This window comes from Aphelocoma coerulescens, chromosome 22 (assembly GCF_041296385.1).
Source record: "Aphelocoma coerulescens isolate FSJ_1873_10779 chromosome 22, UR_Acoe_1.0, whole genome shotgun sequence".
NCBI classification, from domain to species: Eukaryota; Metazoa; Chordata; class Aves; order Passeriformes; family Corvidae; genus Aphelocoma; species Aphelocoma coerulescens.
In genome coordinates, this window is record NC_091035.1 from 795,910 (window position 1) to 813,293 (window position 17,384).

Consider the following 17,384-nt stretch of genomic DNA (forward strand, 5'->3'; position numbering starts at 1 on the left):
TCAAAAGGACCCAGAATCAAGGCTGTGGTGTTGGGCAAAGGCCCGAAGAATTCTTTTCAAGCATTCAGTGAATCATTGCTGCATCTGACAGCTGTCATCTGGTGCCTTCGGAGGTTGATGCATGCAAGACCACTGGCCACAGTCAATCCAGGCTCAAGGTCTTGGATGGAAACCTCTGCTGACCCACTGCTCTGTTTCAGCATCTGCAGCCTCGAGCAGAAAGCTCTCGAAAGAGGAGATGCCAGGCCAGAAGAGCATCAGGCTTGGCTTTGGGCAGAAGCTCTGGAGCCCCCCCATTTGGTTCAAGAAAGGTAAGGGCTAAGCTTTTCTCACCGGGAAAGATCCAGTCCAATTGCTCTGCCAACCGCCAGTCCAATTGCCATGCCAACCGCCTGTCCAATTGCCAGGCCAACCGCCAGTCCAGTTGTCATTCCAACCACCATTCCAATTGCCATTGCCATTGCAATATGTCAGATCCACAACTCTCAGGACATGGAGGGTAAGGCATGATCCCGAGTTCACCTGGGATCCTTGGAAAGCTAGAAAAGAAAAGACAAAACCCCATGAGCTGAAAGACCTTGGCTGCCTGTCTACAGGAGGGTGCTGGTGCTGCTCCGAGCCAGCCAGGTTCTGAAGGATTGCTGCACTAGGAATGTTTGAGCTGTACGAGGGACAGATTCCCTTGGAGAGGCCAAAGAGCACCAGCTGTGTGGCTCAGCAAGGAATGCCCACAAAGACGCGCTCTTGAAACCCCTTTGGGATTTCCCGTGCAGAAATCGGGGCTCTATGGCACTCGCTCCTGGGAATCCCGATGGCTGGGCATTACACGGTGAGGCTGCTGGCAGTTCACGGGCCCAGGCATATGGGCTGTGACGTTCTGGAAGAGTCCTACCAAGTGCAGGTCATTAAAGCCCTGGGGAATGCGACCGTTGGCCCTGAGAGAAACCTCGAGGGATCGAAGCCGCTTGGCTTAGCGTTGTGAAGCAGCGGGGTTTGGTGGCTGCCTGGATCCCACTCGTCAGCAAGCTCTGAGCTGAAGGACAGCGGTTCTTTGAATGACCCGTTTTCTTGACTGGGCATTACAGGGGAGCTCAGAGTGGGTTGAAACACTCTGGGCCCAAATCTAAGCCCTCTTAAGCTTTGTGGAAAGCAGCTATAAGGGTTTGCTTTGGGTCATTTCTGGGGGCTGCGACACCACCCTGTTGCAGTCCTGATCTGCGGAGATGCCGAACCCTTTGTGCAACTGCTGCAGCCCTTGGTTTGTGTGCACCTCAAGGTGCAAGAGCGGCAACTGTGCCTTGGTCATTTGCCAAGAGGAGAAAAAGCCAGGTCAGTAACACTCAGAATTCCCATGCTTGCACTCACCGTGAACTTCGTAAGCCATGTAGGTGGTGAGTCCGCTGCACATAGAGAAGATGTTTGCTCCGTAAGACCTGAGGTTGTTGACCAATCCATTGGCGACAAAGGTGATCTGCTTGGTAGGTCTTCCAAAACCGATCAGGTTCTAAAAATCAAATACCAGCATTGAGCAAGCTCAGTGCTGGGATCTGGTTCCTGCTAGGCCTATTCCTAGGTCTGGAATGAGGACTCGGGGCTGGGTATTTGAGTCCCAACTGCCTTCAGGGACACCTTTCAATCCCCTGGGGGCCTGTGGGAGCACTAGCAAGCCTTGAAGGCAGCTGCAAAGGCAGAGCTCGTTCTAAGGGAGTCAAGGTGCAGGGAGCCCGAGGGGAAGTGGCAGCGCAAGGAAGGCGCTGAAGAGGAGAAGAGGAGTGCGGCCGCTCTGTGTAGCCAGTGCTCGGCTCCTCGCAAAGCATTTGCTCAGTCCCTGCCCTCGGCCCTCAGAGGCACTCGGGCTGTCGGCTGGAAGGCCGGCGGCAGAAGTGTCTTGCTGCAGCCCGTTCTAAACGGGAGCCAAAGAGGGCAGCAGCAAGCCCGGGCAGATACATTTGCTCTCGGACTATTTGCAGGTGGTGCTTAAGAGCTCTCTGAGAGCCCTGGCTGCTCTAGCGGGACGGGTCTTTCTGAACGGCTCCCGCGGGCTTTGTTTCAAAGGAATTGCCACTCTCTTTTCCTCCTGGAGTGCTTTGTGGCCTGGCCCAATTCCCTGGCTGCTGGTGTTCCCTCGCACGCCCTCGGCTTCCCTCTGCTCTCTAGCTCCTTCCTCAGCTAGGGCCACAGGCCTCCTGTTGTGGCTCCTCGCAGGAAAGTGGGGGAAAGGCTGTGGAATAGGGAGACGCTCTCTCGCGCCCCAAAGAAAAGGGAGTCTGGCCGAGCGCAGCTGCAAGGCCAAGTTCTGAGCCGACCAATGCCGTTTGGTACTGAAAAGTCTGCAAAGGACTTAGAGATCTTGGCATGCCAAGAGAATGAAGGCCCTGGAAGGGCTCCTCAGAGCAAGGCTTTGTCCAGCAAGCTGCAGAGCTCAAGGTTCTCAGAGAAAGCGGAGCTGGGGGAGGGAACGATGCAGCCCCTTTCTTCTTTTGGCAAAGCATTCCTACAACAAATTTCCAATCTACACTACTGTTGAGGGAAAGGAAACCCTGCCACTAGTGACAACCTAATCGTTTCCATAAAGAAAAAGCACATGAAGAAACGGCCCGCTGATCCCCAGGGTCAGGAAGCTGCTACTCCTTAGGAATCTTACCCTGCTCTCTTGTGCCAGGTGGGCCAGATTATCAAAGCGGGGCATCTCGTTTCTGTTCATGACGGAAATGTAGCAGGCGTTCTGTTGCGTGACTTTGGTTGCAATGATGCCCTGTAAAATCAAGTCATCGAGCACTCAAAATTTACATTTTCCAACTGTTAACATTGGGATGAAGTCGGGATGGAAAGCGTAACAAATGCTGAGAGATTCCACCCCACATCGTGGACTCCAAACATTCAGAATACAGAAACAAGCCCCGTTCCTGGGCCCAGCTGTACCAGGAGCCAGTCTCCTCGTCCGCTTTGTGAACGAGCAGCCCCCCTGCCACTCACCGTGTTGTAGTTCCAGATGGTTTTCCAGGACCCGCTGATGCTCTTTTGCTCAATGATTGCCACACGCCATTGCCTGTTGATGATCACAATTTGGGACTGGCCACCAATGATGACTTGCGTGTTGTTGCCTGGGATGTTGCCTGGGATGTTGCCTGGGATGCCGGGAATCTGCTGAGACTGAAAAGCCAAGGGAAAGAAGACGTTTGGCCTTTGAAGGGAGACAGTGATGTCCCCAAAGCTTCAGAAAAATCCCTACTACAACAGAAGAAGTGCTGGCCCCAGGACAGTGCAAGTACTGGCCTCATTCTTTTCAAAAGGACCCAGAATCAAGGCTGTGGTGTTGGGCAAAGGCCCGAAGAATTCTTTTCAAGCATTCAGTGAATCATTGCTGCATCTGACAGCTGTCATCTGGTGCCTTCGGAGGTTGATGCATGCAAGACCACTGGCCACAGTCAATCCAGGCTCAAGGTCTTGGATGGAAACCTCTGCTGACCCACTGCTCTGTTTCAGCATCTGCAGCCTCGAGCAGAAAGCTCTCGAAAGAGGAGATGCCAGGCCAGAAGAGCATCAGGCTTGGCTTTGGGCAGAAGCTCTGGAGCCCCCCCATTTGGTTCAAGAAAGGTAAGGGCTAAGCTTTTCTCACCGGGAAAGATCCAGTCCAATTGCTCTGCCAACCGCCAGTCCAATTGCCATGCCAACCGCCTGTCCAATTGCCAGGCCAACCGCCAGTCCAGTTGTCATTCCAACCACCATTCCAATTGCCATTGCCATTGCAATATGTCAGATCCACAACTCTCAGGACATGGAGGGTAAGGCATGATCCCGAGTTCACCTGGGATCCTTGGAAAGCTAGAAAAGAAAAGACAAAACCCCATGAGCTGAAAGACCTTGGCTGCCTGTCTACAGGAGGGTGCTGGTGCTGCTCAGAGCCAGCCAGGTTCTGAAGGATTGCTGCACTAGGAATGTTTGAGCTGTACGAGGGACAGATTCCCTTGGAGAGGCCAAAGAGCACCAGCTGTGTGGCTCAGCAAGGAATGCCCACAAAGACGCGCTCTTGAAACCCCTTTGGGATTTCCCGTGCAGAAATCGGGGCTCTATGGCACTCGCTCCTGGGAATCCCGATGGCTGGGCATTACACGGTGAGGCTGCTGGCAGTTCACGGGCCCAGGCATATGGGCTGTGACGTTCTGGAAGAGTCCTACCAAGTGCAGGTCATTAAAGCCCTGGGGAATGCGACCGTTGGCCCTGAGAGAAACCTCGAGGGATCGAAGCCGCTTGGCTTAGCGTTGTGAAGCAGCGGGGTTTGGTGGCTGCCTGGATCCCACTCGTCAGCAAGCTCTGAGCTGAAGGACAGCGGTTCTTTGAATGACCCGTTTTCTTGACTGGGCATTACAGGGGAGCTCAGAGTGGGTTGAAACACTCTGGGCCCAAATCTAAGCCCTCTTAAGCTTTGTGGAAAGCAGCTATAAGGGTTTGCTTTGGGTCATTTCTGGGGGCTGCGACACCACCCTGTTGCAGTCCTGATCTGCGGAGATGCCGAACCCTTTGTGCAACTGCTGCAGCCCTTGGTTTGTGTGCACCTCAAGGTGCAAGAGCGGCAACTGTGCCTTGGTCATTTGCCAAGAGGAGAAAAAGCCAGGTCAGTAACACTCAGAATTCCCATGCTTGCACTCACCGTGAACTTCGTAAGCCATGTAGGTGGTGAGTCCGCTGCACATAGAGAAGACGTTTGCTCCGTAAGACCTGAGGTTGTTGACCAATCCATTGGCGACAAAGGTGATCTGCTTGGTAGGTCTTCCAAAACCGATCAGGTTCTAAAAATCAAATACCAGCATTGAGCAAGCTCAGTGCTGGGATCTGGTTCCTGCTAGGCCTATTCCTAGGTCTGGAATGAGGACTCGGGGCTGGGTATTTGAGTCCCAACTGCCTTCAGGGACACCTTTCAATCCCCTGGGGGCCTGTGGGAGCACTAGCAAGCCTTGAAGGCAGCTGCAAAGGCAGAGCTCGTTCTAAGGGAGTCAAGGTGCAGGGAGCCCGAGGGGAAGTGGCAGCGCAAGGAAGGCGCTGAAGAGGAGAAGAGGAGTGCGGCCGCTCTGTGTAGCCAGTGCTCGGCTCCTCGCAAAGCATTTGCTCAGTCCCTGCCCTCGGCCCTCAGAGGCACTCGGGCTGTCGGCTGGAAGGCCGGCGGCAGAAGTGTCTTGCTGCAGCCCGTTCTAAACGGGAGCCAAAGAGGGCAGCAGCAAGCCCGGGCAGATACATTTGCTCTCGGACTATTTGCAGGTGGTGCTTAAGAGCTCTCTGAGAGCCCTGGCTGCTCTAGCGGGACGGGTCTTTCTGAACGGCTCCCGCGGGCTTTGTTTCAAAGGAATTGCCACTCTCTTTTCCTCCTGGAGTGCTTTGTGGCCTGGCCCAATTCCCTGGCTGCCGGTGTTCCCTCGCACGCCCTCGGCTTCCCTCTGCTCTCTAGCTCCTTCCTCAGCTAGGTCCACAGGCCTCCTGTTGTGGCTCCTCGCAGGAAAGTGGGGGAAAGGCTGTGGAATAGGGAGACGCTCTCTCGCGCCCCAAAGAAAAGGGAGTCTGGCCGAGCGCAGCTGCAAGGCCAAGTTCTGAGCCGACCAATGCCGTTTGGTACTGAAAAGTCTGCAAAGGACTTAGAGATCTTGGCATGCCAAGAGAATGAAGGCCCTGGAAGGGCTCCTCAGAGCAAGGCTTTGTCCAGCAAGCTGCAGAGCTCAAGGTTCTCAGAGAAAGCGGAGCTGGGGGAGGGAACGATGCAGCCCCTTTCTTCTTTTGGCAAAGCATTCCTACAACAAATTTCCAATCTACACTACTGTTGAGGGAAAGGAAACCCTGCCACTAGTGACAACCTAATCGTTTCCATAAAGAAAAAGCACATGAAGAAACGGCCCGCTGATCCCCAGGGTCAGGAAGCTGCTACTCCTTAGGAATCTTACCCTGCTCTCTTGTGCCAGGTGGGCCAGATTATCAAAGCGGGGCATCTCGTTTCTGTTCATGACGGAAATGTAGCAGGCGTTCTGTTGCGTGACTTTGGTTGCAATGATGCCCTGTAAAATCAAGTCATCGAGCACTCAAAATTTACATTTTCCAACTGTTAACATTGGGATGAAGTCGGGATGGAAAGCGTAACAAATGCTGAGAGATTCTACCCCACATCGTGGACTCCAAACATTCAGAATACAGAAACAAGCCCCGTTCCTGGGCCCAGCTGTACCAGGAGCCAGTCTCCTCGTCCGCTTTGTGAACGAGCAGCCCCCCTGCCACTCACCGTGTTGTAGTTCCAGATGGTTTTCCAGGACCCGCTGATGCTCTTTTGCTCAATGATTGCCACACGCCATTGCCTGTTGATGATCACAATTTGGGACTGGCCACCAACGATGACTTGCGTGTTGTTGCCTGGGATGTTGCCTGGGATGTTGCCTGGGATGCCGGGAATCTGCTGAGACTGAAAAGCCAAGGGAAAGAAGACGTTTGGCCTTTGAAGGGAGACAGCGATGTCCCCAAAGCTTCAGAAAAATCCCTACTACAACAGAAGAAGTGCTGGCCCCAGGACAGTGCAAGTACTGGCCTCATTCTTTTCAAAAGGACCCAGAATCAAGGCTGTGGTGTTGGGCAAAGGCCCGAAGAATTCTTTTCAAGCATTCAGTGAATCATTGCTGCATCTGACAGCTGTCATCTGGTGCCTTCGGAGGTTGATGCATGCAAGACCACTGGCCACAGTCAATCCAGGCTCAAGGTCTTGGATGGAAACCTCTGCTGACCCACTGCTCTGTTTCAGCATCTGCAGCCTCGAGCAGAAAGCTCTCGAAAGAGGAGATGCCAGGCCAGAAGAGCATCAGGCTTGGCTTTGGGCAGAAGCTCTGGAGCCCCCCCATTTGGTTCAAGAAAGGTAAGGGCTAAGCTTTTCTCACCGGGAAAGATCCAGTCCAATTGCTCTGCCAACCGCCAGTCCAATTGCCATGCCAACCGCCTGTCCAATTGCCAGGCCAACCGCCAGTCCAGTTGTCATTCCAACCACCATTCCAATTGCCATTGCCATTGCAATATGTCAGATCCACAACTCTCAGGACATGGAGGGTAAGGCATGATCCCGAGTTCACCTGGGATCCTTGGAAAGCTAGAAAAGAAAAGACAAAACCCCATGAGCTGAAAGACCTTGGCTGCCTGTCTACAGGAGGGTGCTGGTGCTGCTCCGAGCCAGCCAGGTTCTGAAGGATTGCTGCACTAGGAATGTTTGAGCTGTACGAGGGACAGATTCCCTTGGAGAGGCCAAAGAGCACCAGCTGTGTGGCTCAGCAAGGAATGCCCACAAAGATGCGCTCTTGAAACCCCTTTGGGATTTCCCGTGCAGAAATCGGGGCTCTATGGCACTCGCTCCTGGGAATCCCGATGGCTGGGCATTACACGGTGAGGCTGCTGGCAGTTCACGGGCCCAGGCATATGGGCTGTGACGTTCTGGAAGAGTCCTACCAAGTGCAGGTCATTAAAGCCCTGGGGAATGCGACCGTTGGCCCTGAGAGAAACCTCGAGGGATCGAAGCCGCTTGGCTTAGCGTTGTGAAGCAGCGGGGTTTGGTGGCTGCCTGGATCCCACTCGTCAGCAAGCTCTGAGCTGAAGGACAGCGGTTCTTTGAATGACCCGTTTTCTTGACTGGGCATTACAGGGGAGCTCAGAGTGGGTTGAAACACTCTGGGCCCAAATCTAAGCCCTCTTAAGCTTTGTGGAAAGCAGCTATAAGGGTTTGCTTTGGGTCATTTCTGGGGGCTGCGACACCACCCTGTTGCAGTCCTGATCTGCGGAGATGCCGAACCCTTTGTGCAACTGCTGCAGCCCTTGGTTTGTGTGCACCTCAAGGTGCAAGAGCGGCAACTGTGCCTTGGTCATTTGCCAAGAGGAGAAAAAGCCAGGTCAGTAACGCTCAGAATTCCCATGCTTGCACTCACCGTGAACTTCGTAAGCCATGTAGGTGGTGAGTCCGCTGCACATAGAGAAGACGTTTGCTCCGTAAGACCTGAGGTTGTTGACCAATCCATTGGCGACAAAGGTGATCTGCTTGGTAGGTCTTCCAAAACCGATCAGGTTCTAAAAATCAAATACCAGCATTGAGCAAGCTCAGTGCTGGGATCTGGTTCCTGCTAGGCCTATTCCTAGGTCTGGAATGAGGACTCGGGGTTGGGTATTTGAGTCCCAACTGCCTTCAGGGACACCTTTCAATCCCCTGGGGGCCTGTGGGAGCACTAGCAAGCCTTGAAGGCAGCTGCAAAGGCAGAGCTCGTTCTAAGGGAGTCAAGGTGCAGGGAGCCCGAGGGGAAGTGGCAGCGCAAGGAAGGCGCTGAAGAGGAGAAGAGGAGTGCAGCCGCTCTGTGTAGCCAGTGCTCGGCTCCTCGCAAAGCATTTGCTCAGTCCCTGCCCTCGGCCCTCAGAGGCACTCGGGCTGTCGGCTGGAAGGCCGGCGGCAGAAGTGTCTTGCTGCAGCCCGTTCTAAACGGGAGCCAAAGAGGGCAGCAGCAAGCCCGGGCAGATACATTTGCTCTCGGACTATTTGCAGGTGGTGCTTAAGAGCTCTCTGAGAGCCCTGGCTGCTCTAGCGGGACGGGTCTTTCTGAACGGCTCCCGCGGGCTTTGTTTCAAAGGAATTGCCACTCTCTTTTCCTCCTGGAGTGCTTTGTGGCCTGGCCCAATTCCCTGGCTGCTGGTGTTCCCTCGCACGCCCTCGGCTTCCCTCTGCTCTCTAGCTCCTTCCTCAGCTAGGGCCACAGGCCTCCTGTTGTGGCTCCTCGCAGGAAAGTGGGGGAAAGGCTGTGGAATAGGGAGACGCTCTCTCGCGCCCCAAAGAAAAGGGAGTCTGGCCGAGCGCAGCTGCAAGGCCAAGTTCTGAGCCGACCAATGCCGTTTGGTACTGAAAAGTCTGCAAAGGACTTAGAGATCTTGGCATGCCAAGAGAATGAAGGCCCTGGAAGGGCTCCTCAGAGCAAGGCTTTGTCCAGCAAGCTGCAGAGCTCAAGGTTCTCAGAGAAAGCGGAGCTGGGGGAGGGAACGATGCAGCCCCTTTCTTCTTTTGGCAAAGCATTCCTACAACAAATTTCCAATCTACACTACTGTTGAGGGAAAGGAAACCCTGCCACTAGTGACAACCTAATCGTTTCCATAAAGAAAAAGCACATGAAGAAACGGCCCGCTGATCCCCAGGGTCAGGAAGCTGCTACTCCTTAGGAATCTTACCCTGCTCTCTTGTGCCAGGTGGGCCAGATTATCAAAGCGGGGCATCTCGTTTCTGTTCATGACGGAAATGTAGCAGGCGTTCTGTTGCGTGACTTTGGTTGCAATGATGCCCTGTAAAATCAAGTCATCGAGCACTCAAAATTTACATTTTCCAACTGTTAACATTGGGATGAAGTCGGGATGGAAAGCGTAACAAATGCTGAGAGATTCTACCCCACATCGTGGACTCCAAACATTCAGAATACAGAAACAAGCCCCGTTCCTGGGCCCAGCTGTACCAGGAGCCAGTCTCCTCGTCCGCTTTGTGAACGAGCAGCCCCCCTGCCACTCACCGTGTTGTAGTTCCAGATGGTTTTCCAGGACCCGCTGATGCTCTTTTGCTCAATGATTGCCACACGCCATTGCCTGTTGATGATCACAATTTGGGACTGGCCACCAACGATGACTTGCGTGTTGTTGCCTGGGATGTTGCCTGGGATGTTGCCTGGGATGCCGGGAATCTGCTGAGACTGAAAAGCCAAGGGAAAGAAGACGTTTGGCCTTTGAAGGGAGACAGCGATGTCCCCAAAGCTTCAGAAAAATCCCTACTACAACAGAAGAAGTGCTGGCCCCAGGACAGTGCAAGTACTGGCCTCATTCTTTTCAAAAGGACCCAGAATCAAGGCTGTGGTGTTGGGCAAAGGCCCGAAGAATTCTTTTCAAGCATTCAGTGAATCATTGCTGCATCTGACAGCTGTCATCTGGTGCCTTCGGAGGTTGATGCATGCAAGACCACTGGCCACAGTCAATCCAGGCTCAAGGTCTTGGATGGAAACCTCTGCTGACCCACTGCTCTGTTTCAGCATCTGCAGCCTCGAGCAGAAAGCTCTCGAAAGAGGAGATGCCAGGCCAGAAGAGCATCAGGCTTGGCTTTGGGCAGAAGCTCTGGAGCCCCCCCATTTGGTTCAAGAAAGGTAAGGGCTAAGCTTTTCTCACCGGGAAAGATCCAGTCCAATTGCTCTGCCAACCGCCAGTCCAATTGCCATGCCAACCGCCTGTCCAATTGCCAGGCCAACCGCCAGTCCAGTTGTCATTCCAACCACCATTCCAATTGCCATTGCCATTGCAATATGTCAGATCCACAACTCTCAGGACATGGAGGGTAAGGCATGATCCCGAGTTCACCTGGGATCCTTGGAAAGCTAGAAAAGAAAAGACAAAACCCCATGAGCTGAAAGACCTTGGCTGCCTGTCTACAGGAGGGTGCTGGTGCTGCTCCGGGCCAGCCAGGTTCTGAAGGATTGCTGCACTAGGAATGTTTGAGCTGTACGAGGGACAGATTCCCTTGGAGAGGCCAAAGAGCACCAGCTGTGTGGCTCAGCAAGGAATGCCCACAAAGACGCGCTCTTGAAACCCCTTTGGGATTTCCCGTGCAGAAATCGGGGCTCTATGGCACTCGCTCCTGGGAATCCCGATGGCTGGGCATTACACGGTGAGGCTGCTGGCAGTTCACGGGCCCAGGCATATGGGCTGTGACGTTCTGGAAGAGTCCTACCAAGTGCAGGTCATTAAAGCCCTGGGGAATGCGACCGTTGGCCCTGAGAGAAACCTCGAGGGATCGAAGCCGCTTGGCTTAGCGTTGTGAAGCAGCGGGGTTTGGTGGCTGCCTGGATCCCACTCGTCAGCAAGCTCTGAGCTGAAGGACAGCGGTTCTTTGAATGACCCGTTTTCTTGACTGGGCATTACAGGGGAGCTCAGAGTGGGTTGAAACACTCTGGGCCCAAATCTAAGCCCTCTTAAGCTTTGTGGAAACAGCTATAAGGGTTTGCTTTGGGTCATTTCTGGGGGCTGCGACACCACCCTGTTGCAGTCCTGATCTGCGGAGATGCCGAACCCTTTGTGCAACTGCTGCAGCCCTTGGTTTGTGTGCACCTCAAGGTGCAAGAGCGGCAACTGTGCCTTGGTCATTTGCCAAGAGGAGAAAAAGCCAGGTCAGTAACACTCAGAATTCCCATGCTTGCACTCACCGTGAACTTCGTAAGCCATGTAGGTGGTGAGTCCACTGCACATAGCGGCGATGGTTGCTCCGTAGGAGTTGAGGTTGTTGACCAATCCATTGGCGACAAAGGTGATCTGCTTGGTAGGTCTTCCAAAACCGATCAGGTTCTAAAAATCAAATACCAGCATTGAGCAAGCTCAGTGCTGGGATCTGGTTCCTGCTAGGCCTATTCCTAGGTCTGGAATGAGGACTCGGGGCTGGGTATTTGAGTCCCAACTGCCTTCAGGGACACCTTTCAATCCCCTGGGGGCCTGTGGGAGCACTAGCAAGCCTTGAAGGCAGCTGCAAAGGCAGAGCTCGTTCTAAGGGAGTCAAGGTACAGGGAGCCCGAGGGGAAGTGGCAGCGCAAGGAAGGCGCTGAAGAGGAGAAGAGGAGTGCGGCCGCTCTGTGTAGCCAGTGCTCGGCTCCTCGCAAAGCATTTGCTCAGTCCCTGCCCTCGGCCCTCAGAGGCACTCGGGCTGTTGGCTGGAAGGCCGGCGGCAGAAGTGTCTTGCTGCAGCCCGTTCTAAACGGGAGCCAAAGAGGGCAGCAGCAAGCCCGGGCAGATACATTTGCTCTCGGACTATTTGCAGGTGGTGCTTAAGAGCTCTCTGAGAGCCCTGGCTGCTCTAGCGGGACGGGTCTTTCTGAACGGCTCCCGCGGGCTTTGTTTCAAAGGAATTGCCACTCTCTTTTCCTCCTGGAGTGCTTTGTGGCCTGGCCCAATTCCCTGGCTGCCGGTGTTCCCTCGCACGCCCTCGGCTTCCCTCTGCTCTCTAGCTCCTTCCTCAGCTAGGGCCACAGGCCTCCTGTTGTGGCTCCTCGCAGGAAAGTGGGGGAAAGGCTGTGGAATAGGGAGACGCTCTCTCGCGCCCCAAAGAAAAGGGAGTCTGGCCGAGCGCAGCTGCAAGGCCAAGTTCTGAGCCGACCAATGCCGTTTGGTACTGAAAAGTCTGCAAAGGACTTAGAGATCTTGGCATGCCAAGAGAATGAAGGCCCTGGAAGGGCTCCTCAGAGCAAGGCTTTGTCCAGCAAGCTGCAGAGCTCAAGGTTCTCAGAGAAAGCGGAGCTGGGGGAGGGAACGATGCAGCCCCTTTCTTCTTTTGGCAAAGCATTCCTACAACAAATTTCCAATCTACACTACTGTTGAGGGAAAGGAAACCCTGCCACTAGTGACAACCTAATCGTTTCCATAAAGAAAAAGCACATGAAGAAACGGCCCGCTGATCCCCAGGGTCAGGAAGCTGCTACTCCTTAGGAATCTTACCCTGCTCTCTTGTGCCAGGTGGGCCAGATTATCAAAGCGGGGCATCTCGTTTCTGTTCATGACGGAAATGTAGCAGGCGTTCTGTTGCGTGACTTTGGTTGCAATGATGCCCTGTAAAATCAAGTCATCGAGCACTCAAAATTTACATTTTCCAACTGTTAACATTGGGATGAAGTCGGGATGGAAAGCGTAACAAATGCTGAGAGATTCTACCCCACATCGTGGACTCCAAACATTCAGAATACAGAAACAAGCCCCGTTCCTGGGCCCAGCTGTACCAGGAGCCAGTCTCCTCGTCCGCTTTGTGAACGAGCAGCCCCCCTGCCACTCACTGTGTTGTAGTTCCAGATGGTTTTCCAGGACCCGCTGATGCTCTTTTGCTCAATGATTGCCACACGCCATTGCCTGTTGATGATCACAATTTGGGACTGGCCACCAATGATGACTTGCGTGTTGTTGCCTGGGATGTTGCCTGGGATGTTGCCTGGGATGCCGGGAATCTGCTGAGACTGAAAAGCCAAGGGAAAGAAGACGTTTGGCCTTTGAAGGGAGACAGCGATGTCCCCAAAGCTTCAGAAAAATCCCTACTACAACAGAAGAAGTGCTGGCCCCAGGACAGTGCAAGTACTGGCCTCATTCTTTTCAAAAGGACCCAGAATCAAGGCTGTGGTGTTGGGCAAAGGCCCGAAGAATTCTTTTCAAGCATTCAGTGAATCATTGCTGCATCTGACAGCTGTCATCTGGTGCCTTCGGAGGTTGATGCATGCAAGACCACTGGCCACAGTCAATCCAGGCTCAAGGTCTTGGATGGAAACCTCTGCTGACCCACTGCTCTGTTTCAGCATCTGCAGCCTCGAGCAGAAAGCTCTCGAAAGAGGAGATGCCAGGCCAGAAGAGCATCAGGCTTGGCTTTGGGCAGAAGCTCTGGAGCCCCCCCATTTGGTTCAAGAAAGGTAAGGGCTAAGCTTTTCTCACCGGGAAAGATCCAGGCCAATTGCTCTGCCAACCGCCAGTCCAATTGCCATGCCAACCGCCTGTCCAATTGCCAGGCCAACCGCCAGTCCAGTTGTCATTCCAACCACCATTCCAATTGCCATTGCCATTGCAATATGTCAGATCCACAACTCTCAGGACATGGAGGGTAAGGCATGATCCCGAGTTCACCTGGGATCCTTGGAAAGCTAGAAAAGAAAAGACAAAACCCCATGAGCTGAAAGACCTTGGCTGCCTGTCTACAGGAGGGTGCTGGTGCTGCTCCGGGCCAGCCAGGTTCTGAAGGATTGCTGCACTAGGAATGTTTGAGCTGTACGAGGGACAGATTCCCTTGGAGAGGCCAAAGAGCACCAGCTGTGTGGCTCAGCAAGGAATGCCCACAAAGACGTGCTCTTGAAACCCCTTTGGGATTTCCCGTGCAGAAATCGGGGCTCTATGGCACTCGCTCCTGGGAATCCCGATGGCTGGGCATTAACACGGTGAGGCTGCTGGCAGTTCACGGGCCCAGGCATATGGGCTGTGACGTTCTGGAAGAGTCCTACCAAGTGCAGGTCATTAAAGCCCTGGGGAATGCGACCGTTGGCCCTGAGAGAAACCTCGAGGGATCGAAGCCGCTTGGCTTAGCGTTGTGAAGCAGCGGGGTTTGGTGGCTGCCTGGATCCCACTCGTCAGCAAGCTCTGAGCTGAAGGACAGCGGTTCTTTGAATGACCCGTTTTCTTGACTGGGCATTACAGGGGAGCTCAGAGTGGGTTGAAACACTCTGGGCCCAAATCTAAGCCCTCTTAAGCTTTGTGGAAAGCAGCTATAAGGGTTTGCTTTGGGTCATTTCTGGGGGCTGCGACACCACCCTGTTGCAGTCCTGATCTGCGGAGATGCCGAACCCTTTGTGCAACTGCTGCAGCCCTTGGTTTGTGTGCACCTCAAGGTGCAAGAGCGGCAACTGTGCCTTGGTCATTTGCCAAGAGGAGAAAAAGCCAGGTCAGTAACACTCAGAATTCCCATGCTTGCACTCACCGTGAACTTCGTAAGCCGTGTAGGTGGTGAGTCCGCTGCACATAGAGAAGACGTTTGCTCCGTAAGACCTGAGGTTGTTGACCAATCCATTGGCGACAAAGGTGATCTGCTTGGTAGGTCTTCCAAAACCGATCAGGTTCTAAAAATCAAATACCAGCATTGAGCAAGCTCAGTGCTGGGATCTGGTTCCTGCTAGGCCTATTCCTAGGTCTGGAATGAGGACTCGGGGCTGGGTATTTGAGTCCCAACTGCCTTCAGGGACACCTTTCAATCCCCTGGGGGCCTGTGGGAGCACTAGCAAGCCTTGAAGGCAGCTGCAAAGGCAGAGCTCGTTCTAAGGGAGTCAAGGTGCAGGGAGCCCGAGGGGAAGTGGCAGCGCAAGGAAGGCGCTGAAGAGGAGAAGAGGAGTGCGGCCGCTCTGTGTAGCCAGTGCTCGGCTCCTCGCAAAGCATTTGCTCAGTCCCTGCCCTCGGCCCTCAGAGGCACTCGGGCTGTCGGCTGGAAGGCCGGCGGCAGAAGTGTCTTGCTGCAGCCCGTTCTAAACGGGAGCCAAAGAGGGCAGCAGCAAGCCCGGGCAGATACATTTGCTCTCGGACTATTTGCAGGTGGTGCTTAAGAGCTCTCTGAGAGCCCTGGCTGCTCTAGCGGGACGGGTCTTTCTGAACGGCTCCCGCGGGCTTTGTTTCAAAGGAATTGCCACTCTCTTTTCCTCCTGGAGTGCTTTGTGGCCTGGCCCAATTCCCTGGCTGCCGGTGTTCCCTCACACGCCCTCGGCTTCCCTCTGCTCTCTAGCTCCTTCCTCAGCTAGGGCCACAGGCCTCCTGTTGTGGCTCCTCGCAGGAAAGTGGGGGAAAGGCTGTGGAATAGGGAGACGCTCTCTCGCGCCCCAAAGAAAAGGGAGTCTGGCCGAGCGCAGCTGCAAGGCCAAGTTCTGAGCCGACCAATGCCGTTTGGTACTGAAAAGTCTGCAAAGGACTTAGAGATCTTGGCATGCCAAGAGAATGAAGGCCCTGGAAGGGCTCCTCAGAGCAAGGCTTTGTCCAGCAAGCTGCAGAGCTCAAGGTTCTCAGAGAAAGCGGAGCTGGGGGAGGGAACGATGCAGCCCCTTTCTTCTTTTGGCAAAGCATTCCTACAACAAATTTCCAATCTACACTACTGTTGAGGGAAAGGAAACCCTGCCACTAATGACAACCTAATCGTTTCCATAAAGAAAAAGCACATGAAGAAACGGCCCGCTGATCCCCAGGGTCAGGAAGCTGCTACTCCTTAGGAATCTTACCCTGCTCTCTTGTGCCAGGTGGGCCAGATTATCAAAGCGGGGCATCTCGTTTCTGTTCATGACGGAAATGTAGCAGGCGTTCTGTTGCGTGACTTTGGTTGCAATGATGCCCTGTAAAATCAAGTCATCGAGCACTCAAAATTTACATTTTCCAACTGTTAACATTGGGATGAAGTCGGGATGGAAAGCGTAACAAATGCTGAGAGATTCTACCCCACATCGTGGACTCCAAACATTCAGAATACAGAAACAAGCCCCGTTCCTGGGCCCAGCTGTACCAGGAGCCAGTCTCCTCGTCCGCTTTGTGAACGAGCAGCCCCCCTGCCACTCACCGTGTTGTAGTTCCAGATGGTTTTCCAGGACCCGCTGATGCTCTTTTGCTCAATGATTGCCACACGCCATTGCCTGTTGATGATCACAATTTGGGACTGGCCACCAACGATGACTTGCGTGTTGTTGCCTGGGATGTTGCCTGGGATGCCGGGAATCTGCTGAGACTGAAAAGCCAAGGGAAAGAAGACGTTTGGCCTTTGAAGGGAGACAGCGATGTCCCCAAAGCTTCAGAAAAATCCCTACTACAACAGAAGAAGTGCTGGCCCCAGGACAGTGCAAGTACTGGCCTCATTCTTTTCAAAAGGACCCAGAATCAAGGCTGTGGTGTTGGGCAAAGGCCCGAAGAATTCTTTTCAAGCATTCAGTGAATCATTGCTGCATCTGACAGCTGTCATCTGGTGCCTTCGGAGGTTGATGCATGCAAGACCACTGGCCACAGTCAATCCAGGCTCAAGGTCTTGGATGGAAACCTCTGCTGACCCACTGCTCTGTTTCAGCATCTGCAGCCTCGAGCAGAAAGCTCTCGAAAGAGGAGATGCCAGGCCAGAAGAGCATCAGGCTTGGCTTTGGGCAGAAGCTCTGGAGCCCCCCCATTTGGTTCAAGAAAGGTAAGGGCTAAGCTTTTCTCACCGGGAAAGATCCAGTCCAATTGCTCTGCCAACCGCCAGTCCAATTGCCATGCCAACCGCCTGTCCAATTGCCAGGCCAACCGCCAGTCCAGTTGTCATTCCAACCACCATTCCAATTGCCATTGCCATTGCAATATGTCAGATCCACAACTCTCAGGACATGGAGGGTAAGGCATGATCCCGAGTTCACCTGGGATCCTTGGAAAGCTAGAAAAGAAAAGACAAAACCCCATGAGCTGAAAGACCTTGGCTGCCTGTCTACAGGAGGGTGCTGGTGCTGCTCCGGGCCAGCCAGGTTCTGAAGGATTGCTGCACTAGGAATGTTTGAGCTGTACGAGGGACAGATTCCCTTGGAGAGGCCAAAGAGCACCAGCTGTGTGGCTCAGCAAGGAATGCCCACAAAGACGCGCTCTTGAAACCCCTTTGGGATTTCCCGTGCAGAAATCGGGGCTCTATGGCACTCGCTCCTGGGAATCCCGATGGCTGGGCATTACACGGTGAGGCTGCTGGCAGTTCACGGGCCCAGGCATATGGGCTGTGACGTTCTGGAAGAGTCCTACCAAGTGCAGGTCATTAAAGCCCTGGGGAATGCGACCGTTGGCCCTGAGAGAAACCTCGAGGGATCGAAGCCGCT

The 17,384-nt window shown here is 53.9% G+C and overlaps 1 protein-coding gene across 1 annotated transcript in view; it reads right to left on the minus strand.

The window, feature by feature from the left end:
- LOC138121611 (uncharacterized) overlaps positions 1 to 17,384 on the minus strand; it is a 38,716-nt gene that overhangs the window by 5,788 nt on the left and 15,544 nt on the right. Inside the window, exons 22-42 of the mRNA XM_069035305.1 lie at positions 16,856 to 16,957; positions 16,121 to 16,248; positions 15,789 to 15,899; positions 14,510 to 14,648; positions 13,581 to 13,682; positions 12,834 to 12,961; positions 12,502 to 12,612; positions 11,223 to 11,361; positions 10,296 to 10,397; positions 9,549 to 9,676; positions 9,217 to 9,327; positions 7,938 to 8,076; positions 7,010 to 7,111; positions 6,263 to 6,390; positions 5,931 to 6,041; positions 4,652 to 4,790; positions 3,724 to 3,825; positions 2,977 to 3,104; positions 2,645 to 2,755; positions 1,366 to 1,504; positions 438 to 539 (exon numbers count right to left, since the gene is read on the minus strand). Of these exons, the coding sequence (XP_068891406.1) occupies positions 438 to 539; positions 1,366 to 1,504; positions 2,645 to 2,755; positions 2,977 to 3,104; positions 3,724 to 3,825; positions 4,652 to 4,790; positions 5,931 to 6,041; positions 6,263 to 6,390; positions 7,010 to 7,111; positions 7,938 to 8,076; positions 9,217 to 9,327; positions 9,549 to 9,676; positions 10,296 to 10,397; positions 11,223 to 11,361; positions 12,502 to 12,612; positions 12,834 to 12,961; positions 13,581 to 13,682; positions 14,510 to 14,648; positions 15,789 to 15,899; positions 16,121 to 16,248; positions 16,856 to 16,957 (2,502 nt within the window). The remainder of the gene's footprint in view (positions 1 to 437; positions 540 to 1,365; positions 1,505 to 2,644; positions 2,756 to 2,976; positions 3,105 to 3,723; positions 3,826 to 4,651; positions 4,791 to 5,930; positions 6,042 to 6,262; positions 6,391 to 7,009; positions 7,112 to 7,937; positions 8,077 to 9,216; positions 9,328 to 9,548; positions 9,677 to 10,295; positions 10,398 to 11,222; positions 11,362 to 12,501; positions 12,613 to 12,833; positions 12,962 to 13,580; positions 13,683 to 14,509; positions 14,649 to 15,788; positions 15,900 to 16,120; positions 16,249 to 16,855; positions 16,958 to 17,384) is intronic.